Source organism: Erinaceus europaeus, chromosome 7, assembly GCF_950295315.1.
Source record: "Erinaceus europaeus chromosome 7, mEriEur2.1, whole genome shotgun sequence".
Classification (NCBI taxonomy): domain Eukaryota; kingdom Metazoa; phylum Chordata; class Mammalia; order Eulipotyphla; family Erinaceidae; genus Erinaceus; species Erinaceus europaeus.
Genome location: NC_080168.1, coordinates 110,500,639 through 110,513,574, shown reverse-complemented (window position 1 = coordinate 110,513,574; position 12,936 = coordinate 110,500,639). Strand labels below are relative to the sequence as shown.

Here is a 12,936-nt window from a genome sequence, read left to right as displayed (position 1 = left end):
GGGGAGTCGCTTCACAAGCGGTGAAGCAGGTCTGCAGGTGTCTATCTTTCTCTCCCCCTCTCTGTCTTCCCCTCCTCTCTCCATTTCTCTCTGTCCTACCCAACAACGACATCAATAACAACAACAATAACTACAATAAAAAGCAAGGGCAACAAAAGGGAATAAATAAATAAATATTAAAAATAATAATAATTAAAAGAAGGGCCAGGTGGTGGCGCACATGGTTAAGCACTCACATTACAGTGCACAAAGATGCAGGTTCAAGTCCTGGTCCCCACCTGCAAGGGGAAAGCTTCATGAGTGATTAAGCAGGGCTGCAGGTGTCTGTCTCCCTCCCATCTCAATTTCATTATCTCTACCCAATAATAAGTGAGTAAATATATTTAAAAATACAAATAATTAAAAGAATGAAAATAAAGAGGTAGCTCACCAAGTAGGGTGCATGCTTTGCTATGCATGATGTGTAGGTTTGAACCCTGACACCCCTTAGGAGGTGCTATGGTATCAGAAGAAGTGCTGATGCTGTGGCATCTCCCTCTCTCTGTCTGAATGAAAAAAGTGGCCAGGGAAGCGCACAAGGACCTGAGCTCAAGCTCCCAGCCCCCACTGGCAGGGAAGAAGCTTCATTAGTGTTGAGGCAGTGTTGCACGTTTCTTCCTTTCCCTCTCAACTCCTCTCTGTACTTTCAAATTATATATATATATATATATATATATATATATATATATATATATATATATATATGCCATGCATGTGTAGTTTTGGCTCTGCAGAAATAATCAACGAAATGAAATGAAATCGATAATGCCTCATATCACTGCTGCAAGCATTAAGTGAGTCCATGTATGCAACGTGCTTCAAATAGTGCCTGGTACACAGTAAAGTGCTCTGGAAGCCTTAACCTCCCTCCTTCCGTCTCATCTCCCTGTTAGTCTCCCTCCCACCCGCCCACTGCTGACCGGGCTCCCAGAGGGTGGCGGCTTAATCCAGTGACAGTCCCCCGCTGGCAGCCGCAGTGCAAGGGACCTGGCAGACACACCACTTAGTCAGGGCTTAGTGAAGTGAGTCTGACTCTCCCAGTCTTTGTCTGTGTTGCTGCCCCGGCCTCCCTGAGTTGTGGGTGATTCAGGGGAAATGAGAGCCACATGTTTCTGAATCATGCCCGCCCTCTCGGGATGGGCTGGACTGGGAACGCCGGGTGAGTGCCACGGGGAGCCTCTGCCCCGGGGCGAGGAGCTGGAACGGCCAGGCGCCCGAGGGCAGTGCCCCCGTAGGCCCCGCCCCTCGCCCAGGCCCCGCCCCCAGGCCCTTCCAAGGGCTTCCAGGTCCCCGGAGCAGGCGGGTTACCTTTGCGGTCAAACTCGAGCTGGGTGCAGGGGGCCGTTCCGGTGCCCCCTGGGCAGAGGTAGACAGCGCCGCCCTGCAGCACTCCGGGCTGACTGGTGTTAGCCTTGGGCGCTCCCACCAGCACGCTGACCCTGTGCAGGGCAAAGGAGATGGTTAGGTTTTCTCCACTCTCTGGGCAAGACCCAGGCCTCTGGGCCAGGGGCTGGCTGGGGGTGGGGTAGGCGCCCCCTGGCGTGTATTTATATCTCAGAAGATGCCACAGATGCCAGAGGCTGGAGTCAGGCGGTCCCCATGTGCTGCTGTCACTAATATACCACCCCCCCACCACTCACTGTCTCCTCTCTAACCAGCCCTGTTATTATTTAATTTATTTTTTTTGCAGGAATACCTTTCCCTCCCTGTACTTTTAATTTTTTTTCTTTTTTTTTAAATTTTTTGTTTTTTATTGCCACTAGTGTTATCGCTGGGGCTTGGTGCCGGCACTACAAACCCACCGCTCAAACCTGGGTCCTTGGGCTTGGTAATAGGTGCTCTTAACTGGGTGCACCACCCCCTGCCTGGCCCCCTCCATCTTTTTTTTGAAGCTAGAGATAGAGAGAGAGAGAGAGAGAGAGAGAGAGGTGGAGGGAGAGAGAGAAGGGTATCAAAGCTTCCTTAAATGCTGTGGAGGCCAGGATCCAACCTGGGCTGCCTGTGTGGCAAAGCAGCACACTACCCAAGTGAGCTATTTCCAAGACCCTAGCCTTGCATTTACTGAGAAGGAAACCAGAATCACCAGTCATGGGAAGGGGATGTGGGGTGTGTGTGTGTGGGGGGTGGCCTGGTCCCCAGACTCTCCACCCCCTCCGAGGTGCCTGTTCACATCGGATGTGCAGCCCTTATAGCCCCAAGGTCCTCTCATCTAACCTCCCATTGTGCACTCACATAGAGCCAAAGTCCTTCTCTGGGCCAAGACCCAGGCGTCCTGCTGCCTGGCCCTGGGGTGTGGAGGAGGTAAATGTGAGTGTTGGAAGCCAGGCAGTAGGAGTGGAGAGAGAGGGTCTGGAGGATGGTAGAAACAGATTGATCTCCCTGGGCCTGCCCTTACCCTGTGGCTCAGTGCTGCCTACCCATCCTAGCTAGGTCTCTGCTCGTTGAAACCCATTCCCACATACCATCCCTGGTGGGGAGGGGTCTGCTCTTCTGGAACCTTAGTTCTGGACATGGTGCCTCCTTTGAAGGGCACCCAATGTAATGGCTTTTATGGTTACAGTCCTGGGCTACCTCCCTGGTGCCAGCTCTATCTCTGCTATCCCTGGGCCCCTGGCCTTTGTGCCTCTCTCAGCTCTCCCCAGCTTCTCCTGCAGGGTATCCATGAGGAACATCTGGTACCCAGAACAGCTGAACTCAGGCCCTGGGCCAATGTCCCTGCAACCTTGACTTCTGCTCTCTTCCCAGAGCTGCCTTTGGCACTGCTTCTCACTCTGTCCCTTTGCCCTTGAGACTGCGAACACTCACAGCTTTAGTTTCTTCTCTCTCTCCTCCTCTATCTTTATTGGTCTATATGCCCTTCCAGCATTCAGCAGTGCCCAGCCTTCCCTGCCATGTGTACCTTCCTAGGCCTTGCTCACCAGGCTAGTGTGCCCATTATACTAACACCGCAAGAGCAGGGGGAAAGTGGAGGAGGGAGGCTATTTATTTATTTATTTTGGTGTGTGTGTGTGTGGGGGGGGGTTGTTTTCCAAGAGACTAGGTAGAATACAGGACAGATGGAATCCAGGGGGCCTTGGAGAGAGGAAGCAGGGCCAGGCAACTGCAGTGGGAAGTGTGAACAGTCTGTGAGGGCTGCAGGGTGAGAATGAAGGCAGGGTCTACAGGCCTGTGAGAGTGGAGTGAGAGTTCCTGGAGTGATGGGGGTGGGGTGCCAACCTCAGTTACCCTGGGGACAGGAAATGTTTACTGCCTGTGGCTTCCCGTCTATTTCCAACCTCTCACTTCTCCGTTTGTCTCCCACCCACCCATTCCCCTCCTCCCCCAGCCCAACCCTGTCACTGGGGCAATACATGGAATTGGAGGGTGGGAACTAGCTACTCTGTGAGCAGGACCTGTTCAAGTCACCAGGCCCAAGAGGAAGAAGTTGCATTGCCCCAGGGCTGCATGGGAAGAGCAGATGCTACCCTACCTTAGCTGGGGCAGCCCCAGAGAAACTGGTTGGTGTCAAGGGCAGTGCAAAGATCATTGAACCATGAGTGATGGGCCAGGTACTTGGGCAGAGTGGACTTGGGCAGCACCCTTTCGCTCTTGCTCTGGGCAAAGAGGCTGAGCAGCTTATCTCAGTTTCTTGGAGCTCCCACACTGCTTCCAGGAAAGCACAGTGCTGAGGCCTGTGCCTCATTCCTCATGACCCTGTTCTCATTCCTAATTTTTCCAACACCTCTTGTTCCTCAGGAGGAACTGAGCCTAAATGCTCCTGGGACAGTTGGAGAAAGAAATGTGGAGCTTGGCTGGGTGGGTAGGTGTGAGAGGGGCCTTGGAAAGTCCACTGGCTCATGGGCCTGGGGTGGATGCATTACAGCTGTGCAGATTCAAAAGGTTGGGCATGCAGAAGAGGGACCTGTTCCTGGCTGTGGTGAATTACTGAGGGTTCAGTCCCCTCCACTCCACAATCCTCCTGGCCAGGCGGGGTACCTGGTTTCAAGAACGGCAAGTCATACTCTGTTTCTCCCACTCTTAGTTTCTTTTTCTTTTTCTTTTTTTAATTTTTATTATCTTTATTTATTTATTTATTTGATAGAGACAGTCAGAAGTCAAGAGGGAAAGGGGAGATAGAGAGGGGGAGAGACAGAGAGACACCTACAGCACTGCTTCACCACTCACAAAGCTTTCCCCCTGTAGATGGGGACCAGGTGCTCGAACCCATGTCCTTGTGCATTGTAACATGTGCACTCAACCAGGTGTGCCACCACCTGGCTCCAGTTTCTTTCTCTTTCTTAACACTTTCTCTCTTTTATTTTTGCCCCAGGGTTATCGCTGGGGCTCAGTGCCAGCACTATGAATTTACGGCTCCTGGTGGCCATTTCCCCATTTTATTGGGTAGGACAGAGAGAAACAGAAAGGAAGGGGAGATAGAGAGGGAGAGGGAAAGACACCTGCAGACCTGCTTCGCTGTCTATGAAGTGTCCCCCCTGCAGGTGGGGAGCTGAGGGCTTGAACCCAGATCCTTGGGCGGGTCCTTGTGCTTAGAACTATGTGTGCTTAACCAGGTATGCCACCACCCAGCCCCCTCTTCCTTTATTTATTTATGAGAAAGAGAGGGAGAGAGAAGCAGCACATCTTGCTGGCACATGCAATGCCAGGGTCTGAATTTAGGATCTTATGCTTGAGAGTCCGACACTGTGCTACCTCTTGGGTTGCTCCTCTCTTGGCTTCTACTTAAATCCTGCAGCAACTGGGCCCTCTTAGGGGTCTGAGGAGGTAACTATAGAAGGTCCTTGCATTATTTTAAATATTACAGAAAGCATAACGGAAATCATGCATGCACCCGATAAGGCAGCCCAAGCTAATTAAAACCTCAAGTGCATTTGCTTTGGGCTGGAATTGTATCAGCAAGTGTGGGGAACCTGGTTATCTCATGTTGGTCAGAAGCTCTGATTGGCAGTTAATGGTTGTCTTCTTGTTTTAAGTTCTAGTTGATAAAAAATGGAACAAGGATGCTAATCATTCTTAACTAAAGGCAGTTCGGCAGACACCTCTTTCGAAACAATAGACTTCAGGGCTGAGTGGTGGCACACCAGTTGAGCGCACATGTTACCATATTCAAGGACCTGGGTTCAAGCCCCTGTTCCCTACTTGCAGGGGCAAAGCTTCAGGAGCAGTGAAGACAGTCTGCAGGTGTCTTTCTCTCTCCCTCTCTCCCTCCCCCTCCCTTATCAAATTCTCTCTGTCCTATCAAATAATAATAATATAAAAAAAACAGAAACAAAATAAAAAACATGGAGTTGGAGGAGAGAGATGTTATTGACAGATTTTTTTTTTGAAGGCTCAGAACACTGGCATTCTAGAACTGGTACTAGGAAATACAGACTGCCAGGGCTGGAAGACATGGAAAGGGGTTTTGCAGGTTGAAAGACATTTTTGGGCCAGGAAGTTGCATATCAGATGCATGGAGTATGGGAGACTAGTTTGGTCCTGATACTCCTCTGTCTTCACTTAGAACAACCTTATGGGAGTTGGGCAGTAGTGCAGCGGGTTAAGTGCAGGTGGCGCAAAGCATAAGGACCAGCGTAAGGAACCCAGTTTGAGCCTCCGGCTCCCCACCTTCAGAGGAGTCGCTTCACAGGTGGCGAAGCAGGTGGTGAAGCAGGTGTCTATCCTTCTCTCCCCTTCTCTGTCTTCCCCTCCTCTCCCCATTTCTCTCTGTCCTATCCAATAACAATGACATCAATAGCTACAACAATAAAACAACAAGGGCAACAAAAGAGAATAAATAAATATTTTATATTAAAAAAAAGAACAACCTTATTCTCTCGTTTGATGCAGACTACTCTGATATTCTACCATGTAATTTTTTTTTTTAAAGATCTATTTAGTTATGGTATAGGAGATACCATAATGGTTATGTAGACACTTTTCATGTTTCAGGCTCCGTGGTCCAGGTTCAACCCCTCTGCACCACTATAAACCAGAGCTGAGCAGTGCTGTGGAAGAAAAAGATTTATTAATCTACTGATAAAAGAGAGGAAGGGAGAGAACCAGAGCCATTCCTCTGGCACATGTGATGATGAGGACTGAACTTGAGACCTCATATTTGTGAGTGTGGTACTTGATCCACTGTGCCACCTCCTGGGCTGCTACCATGTGAGTTTTTTATTTGGATTTTCAAGGAGAGTAATGAAAAAGGCTGCTGACTTCATCCCATCCCACCACTTTTTTTTTTTTTTTTTTTACTAGAACACTGCTCAGCTCTGGCATACGGTGGTATGAGGGAGGGAACCTGGGTGGGACTTTGGTGGTTCAGGCAAGAAAGTCTCTTTGCATAACCATATGCTACCTACCCTGCCCCCTTGTCCTCATTTTACAGAACAAGTCTCAGAGAAGTTAACAAACATGTCCAAGGCCACTCACTCAGAATCCTTGGATAGTGCACCTGCTTTGCCATTTTGGTGACTCCTGTTCAAGTCTGACCACCACCAAACTGGAGGAGTCTTTGGTTTGTGGTCTCTCTCTCCCTCTCTCCCTCTCCCTCTCCCTCCTCGCCTCCCCCTCCCCCTCCCTTTCCCTCTCTCCCTGTGTCTCACTCCTTCCCTGTCTATCTCCCCCCCCCCCATAGTCTCATCAGCCTGGAGCAGTGAAGCCCTGGCTAATATAAAAACAGCAAAAAAATAAAAACAAGAAAGTAGGGCCAGGTGATGGCATACCTGATTGAATGCACGCATCATTATCATGGGTCCTTATCATGCATAAGGACCCAGTCCCCTTGCATAAGCCCCTGGTCCCCATCTGCAGGAGGGAAGCTCCACAAGCAATGAAGCAGTGCTGCAGATGTCTCTTTCCCTATTGCTCCTTCCCCTCTTGATTTCACTTTATGCAATAAATAAGTAAATAAAATATTAAACAACAACAATAACAACAAACAAAAACCAGAAGCAAGGAATCTTGTTTCCTAGGCCATTTTTTTTTTAAATCCAACCTGTTGCCAATATCTCCCCTGCTCTCCACTATCTCCACAGTCAGGCTTCTGATTAACCAAGTTCCTGTTCAATACATGGTTATTGTTTGACTCTGTTGGCCTGACAAGGTCAGGGGTGGAGAGTGGCAAGTGGGCCAGGCCAGCTCCTGCTGGACCTATAGCAGCTGTGACCAGGCCAGAGGAGGAGAGCTAGCCCCAGGTCCCCCAGTTATTCTCAAGGGATGTGCCTGGCTGGCTGGGAAGGACAAGCTGCTTCCACTTATGACGGTACCAAAAAATGAGGAGTGGAGCCGAGACTAAGCCACCTTTCAAGTTAAGCACTGGGTTAAGTCATTTCATTTCTCCAACTCTGGGACTGTCTAAGAATGGTCCAGAAACCAACTTCTAGTTCTAAGCTGTTATGACTCCTGAAAAGTAATCAGAATTAGGCTTCCTCTACTCAACACAAGAATTTCTGTAATGACCCAGTGGAAAAATTGATATGAAAGTGCAAAGGCATGAGAGCTACTGTAGTTAACACTACTAAAGCAAGTAAGAAATGGGGGTGGGGTTGGGGGAGGCAGTCTGGGAGGTGGTGTAGTGGTAGAACTTTTGACTTCCAAACATGAAGTCCCAAGTTTGATGCTTGGCACTGCCTGTGCCAGAGTGTTAATCTCTCACTTCTCTCTATCCTTGCTCTTCCTGTCTCTGTTTCATGAAATGAAGAAGGAGAAGGAGGAGAGAGAAAGAAAGAAGGAAAGGAAGGGAGACATGGTATGCCCTGCAATGTGATTCAGTGGGTAGAACACCGGACTTGCACTCGTGAGGCCTGGATTTTGATCTCCAATACCACAGAGCTGGTGTGAAGCTCTGATTTTCTCTCATGAACAAATAAGTAAATATTAAATAAACAAAAAAAGAAAGAAAGAAAGAAAGGAAGAAAGAAAGAAAGAAACCGGCATAGGAGGAAGTACTGTAGCCTCAAGCATAAAGCCCCGAGTTCCATCTCTCCTCCCTTCATAGATATTTTAAAGCAAAACAAGACAAACAAAAGCTAGACAGTATCCAGAACCATAAAAAGTATGCCTCCTGTGTACTGTTTACCCTCTATTCACTCGGATCTCTCTCTTTCTCTGTCTCTCTCTCTCTGTCACACACACACACACATACACACACACACACATACACACACACACACACACACACACACACACACACACACACCTGTCTCATGCAGTCCTCAGAACAGCCTCAGTAGTTAGTTGTCTGTGATAATTATAAAACATTCAGGACTCGAAGAGTAATCTGTTCCCTGCTCACACGAAGACTGAGTAAGGTAGCCTGGGAAATGTACAGGAGTCAAGTACAGGGCGTGCAATTGTTGAATTTGATCCCTGGCACCATGTATGCCAGAGCAGTGGTTCTCTCTCTTTCTTTTCTTTTCTTTTTAAAAAGATTTTATTTATTTATTAATGAGAAAGATAGGAGAAGACAGAGGAAGAGCCAGACATCAGTCTGGTACATATGCTGCCGGGGATTGAACTTCAGGACCTCATGCTTGAGAGTCTAGTTCCTTAGCCACCTTCCAGACCGCTATTTTATTTTATTTATTATTGGATAGAGACAGAGAGAAATTGAGAGGGGGAAATAGAGAGGGAGACAGAGAGATACCTGCAGCCCTACTTCACCACTCATAAAGCTTTCCCCCTGCAGGTGGGGATCAGGGGCTTGAACCCAGGTTCTTTACACTGTAGTGTGTGTGCTTAGCCAGGTGAGCCACCACCTACCCACCCCTCTCTTTTCTCATTATTAAATAAATAATTCTTTGTTTGTTAAGTAGGGCCAGAGTGAAGCCTCTCCTCTGTGCTGTGTCATCTTTTAGGAGCCCCTGTTCTTTGTTTAGGTGACCCCAAGACCCTTCCAGGCTCTCCCCCACCAGCACTGACCCCAGGTGAGATGCTGTTTCTCCCTGATTGGGAGGAAGTGGGAAGCCCAGTTATGGGGGGTGGGGGAGAGGTCACTGGGGAGTGGACTGCTCTGAAGCTGTCTCTAAGAGTGAAGTGTAAAGAGAAAATGAGAGGGGGTGGAGTGCAAGCTGGACACCTGGGTTCTCTGGGGAGGAGAGGAGCAGAAGGAGAAGAGATGAGAATGCTGGGGCCTGCTGAGAAGAGGACTTTAGGGAAGAGAGGACTGGGCCAGGGGCCAGAGAGACACCTAGGTAACCCAAAGTGTGTTCATGTCCAGATGTTTTACAAGTGTTTTAAAAGGGAGATAAGACTCTTGTCAGGTGGGGCTGAGGGGTGAGATGGGGATGGGGGTTTTGGGAGGTGTAAGAGGAAAGTTACAATTCACAAAACCGGGTAACCTGAAGTGGGGACCAAACCCCTTTCCTCCCTGCCTTCTCCTTTACTACATTAGGGCTGTGGTGAGCAGTTTGAGGGGCCTGGGGGAAGCCAGGCCTGACAAAGTCTCTAGGCCAGGGTGATGCAATGGGGTTTGGGCAATAGGCCAGGGGGGTGGGGTGGGGGGTTGGGTGTGGACCTTGACTAGCCCAGAACCAACAGCTGGGGCTTAAGCATCTTTCTTCCCCCCACCCCATTCATCCCCAAACTATATGGACAAAGAAGAAAATTATCCCCTCTTCAAGCGAATACACTAGATTTGCCTCTTTTCTTCAAAAAATGAAATAAAGTAGAGATCAGTGAGGTGCATTTTGTGTGAAAGACAGCTCAGCTTTGACAGAAGTCCTATCAGGCCTGAGGTGCTGGGGACTGGGACCTGGGTGGTGGTGGGCGGCAGCAGAGGTGGGAAGCTCAGGACTCAGAGAGGCAGAAGAAGGAGAATTGCTTCAGTGACAGTAGGGGCTGGGGAATCTGGCATCTACAGGTCCCTGGCCTGGCTCAGAAGCAGTTAGCTTTTCCTCTGAAAACACACACTCTCCCCCCACCCCCCTTCAGCAAACAGCCCTTCTAATGTTCCAATTTCCCCAAACCTGTGGGCTCCATACAGACACCCAGGACCGGGTCTGCTTTTCACCCGCACAGCTGTGAATGAGAATCCTCTTCCCCAGTCTCTGTGATGTCCTGTGCCAGGCGTCTCCCCAGCTTCCGACCCCAGCCCCAGAAGTCCCAGCCTTAGTTCTGCTCCCCGTTTGGCTCCAGCCGACAGGCTACAGGAAATCAGCTTTTCTCTTCCTCCCCAGAGCTGGAGGAAGAGGGAAACCACCCACCCCCCTTCACGCGCTCACACACACACACACACACACACACACACACACACACACTCGCCTCCCGACACATCCGAGCACCCGCCCTTGGCTGAGCCCGCCCCCAGCCCCGCGTCCCCAGTGCCAGGGTCCCCGGACTCTCCCCAACTTTCCGGATCACCCCCAGTCTGAACAGGGATTGTGGGGTGTAGGACGGGGCAGGAGACCGAGGAGAAAGGAGAGAAAGCCAGAGACTTGGGTTTTGCCCCAGTCTAAGTGGAGGGGGGAGGGGAGGATGAGGCGCCCCCCTCCATTAACCTTCGAACCCCCCCGTCTCTGACTCCCCGCTCAGTGCACGACTCATTCTGCTTCCAGCTTCCACCCCGCGCTCTCTCCTCACAATGACCGTCATGGATCCCGAGGTCCCCTGGTGTCCCCCCAAGCCCTTCCTGGCCTCCGCGCCCCCCTCCCGCCCCTCCCGGCTGGGCTGGGCCGGGGACCCCCGGCTCCCGCACTCACGCGCCCGCCTGCTCCGCGCCCCCTGCGCCCCCGCGCACCTCGCTCGTCCGCCACACTCCCGGCCCCTCCCGACGCCAGCGCGGGCCCCCAACTTGAGCGTGGGCCCCCAACTCCAGCCCTCATCCTTCCAAACCCCGCCTCTGCAGCTCTCAAGTTCTGGTCCCCTCCAGACTCCAGCCGCGCCCCCAGTCTCCAGGCGCACCCCCCACCCCCTCCACCAACCCAGCTCGCTCGCTCGCTCATTCACTCGCTCACCCGTCCGTCCCCGGCCGGTAAAACTCCACCGAGAAGCCGAAGAAGGAGCCGGGGGGCCCGGAGAACACGGCCGGGGCCTCCGCGTCCAGGTTGAAGCCCCCGGCCCCCGGCGGCAGCAGCAGCAGCAGCAGCGACAGCAGCGGGGGTGGGCGCGGGGGGCGGCGGCGCGGCGCGGCGGGCAGAGGGGACCCCGGCGTCCAGCTCCCCATAGCGCCCGCTCTTCCCTGTCCTGGGGCCACCGACCCGGAGCCGCTTCCTAAACCTCCCAGAGGCGAATGACTCAACGCGGGGAGGAGTTTGCTAAACTCGAGGCTGAGCCCTCCCCCAGCCCGCCGAGGGGGCGGGAGGGGGGCATTCCTGGGTCCCTGGAGCTCGGAGCCCGCGCCCCCCCGCCCCGAAGGGACTTGGAGGGGGGGGGCCGCAACTCTTCACTCCCTTCTCCCCAGCCCCAGCTGGAGGCTGGTTGTCTGCACTGGGTCAGACTGGGCGGGTTTGGGCTCTTCCCCCTCCTCCCTCCGCTTCCCCCTCCTGCCTCCCCCCTCCTTTCCAGATGTACAACGTAAACGCTGGGAAAAGGAGTCGGAAAAAGGGAGCGGAGAATTTCCTAATGAGGAAAGGAATCACCTCTGGAGGGCGGGGGGGGGAGCTGTGTATGTGTTGGGGTCTCCCTCACGTCTTCAGGGAGGAGGCTTTGGTGGTTAGAGAGGCAGGAGACACCTCTGGCATCGGGCCAGCTGGGATTCCCCCTTGCTTTCCGGGGTCACCGGGTTCCTGGGTTTCTGCCAGCTGCGTTGGGGACTCAGGGGCTGAGGTACTGAGCACTCCCAGCCATCTTGATCCGGTGTGTGGAAGATCTCTTCCCGCTCTGCTTCTAGGATCCAACATCCAGGAGTTGGGGGCCTCCTACCCCCACCCCATCTTCTAGGAGGTAGGAGTATGGCAATCCCTTTTGGGAACCTGGCAGTTGACCAGAAGTGATGGTACCCTCCCAACCCCCAACTAAACTCATTTGTTTGCTTCAAACCTGGAGAACTGATGTGGGGTGGAGTCTTGCAAAGGGGCCCAACCTTTAGTTTCTGCTATTGTTTTTAAGTTCTGGAAACTGGATCGCTGGACCCCATTCTCTCCAGACCCTCTTTGGATGCAGAGGAAAGGACTTTGTGTCTATCCATCCAAGGCAGTGACCCCTTGCCCACCCCTTCCCCCAGCCGGGATTCTGTGATGAGGTCACCTTTTAAGATTCTAGTCTTTATCTTCCTTTGGGGGAGGGGGGGGGACAAGGGGCTTAGCTTCTCTCCTCACCTCTTCTGGCCAGTCTTATTCCTGCCTTTCCCCTCACCCCTTCAGGAATCCGCTTCTGCCAGACTAATTCAACATTCTCAAATCAAACCCTAGTCCCTTCTTTTTACAGCAGGGTCCTGACCAGGTGGGAGTGGGGTCTTAGAATAAAAGTACCCAAAATCAGTGTTTTTCCCCCTTCCAAAAGTCTCCTCCTCATTTTGCTACTCTGCTTTCTGTCCCAAATCACCCAGCTGTTTTTTTTTTTTTTTTTTTAAGCCCCTCTCCAGAGCCAGCTGCAACCCAAGGGAGAGGCCAGTCGGTCAGCTGTGGGTAGTGCTCACCCCTCAACCCGCTATCTGCAAGTCCTGCCCCTTTTCTGGGTGAGGATCCTGGAGTCTCCCAGTTGGGTTGGGATGTTAAGCACAGTGTTGCAGCAAAGGTAACATCTAGGTGAAAACTACCCAAGTCAAGAACTGAGAGGCCCCTTGGAGAGAGGGGTTGAATCTTGGATGCTTGGGAAACCCAGCAAAGCACACATGTGTGAGCCCAGTTCACTGCTGTCTCCAGCCCAGTCTTCAACTCTAGATTTTCCCAGGATTTGGGAGATTGGATTCGGGTGGGAGCAGGGAGGGGTATAAGAAGGGAGGTGTGTGTGACTCAGCTTCTCCCAGGAACCTTGGTG

General features: G+C 51.8%; 1 protein-coding gene and 1 long non-coding RNA gene across 6 annotated transcripts in view; one reads left to right on the top strand and one right to left on the bottom strand.

Moving 5' to 3' along the window:
• ITGA5 (integrin subunit alpha 5) overlaps nucleotides 1–11,365 on the bottom strand; it is a 34,807-nt gene extending 23,442 nt beyond the window's left edge. Inside the window, exons 1-2 of the mRNA XM_007518141.3 lie at nucleotides 10,974–11,365; nucleotides 1,348–1,478 (exon numbers count right to left, since the gene is read on the bottom strand). Coding sequence (XP_007518203.1) covers nucleotides 1,348–1,478; nucleotides 10,974–11,182 — 340 coding nt within the window. The 5' untranslated portion in view covers nucleotides 11,183–11,365. The remainder of the gene's footprint in view (nucleotides 1–1,347; nucleotides 1,479–10,973) is intronic.
• A 272-nt stretch (nucleotides 11,366–11,637) lies between these two features.
• Nucleotides 11,638–12,936, top strand: part of LOC132539495 (uncharacterized) — a 42,709-nt gene continuing 41,410 nt past the window's right edge. For all 5 annotated transcript variants that reach the window (XR_009550821.1, XR_009550824.1, XR_009550823.1 and 2 more), the window contains exon 1: nucleotides 11,638–11,901. This is a non-coding gene — a long non-coding RNA (uncharacterized LOC132539495). The remainder of the gene's footprint in view (nucleotides 11,902–12,936) is intronic.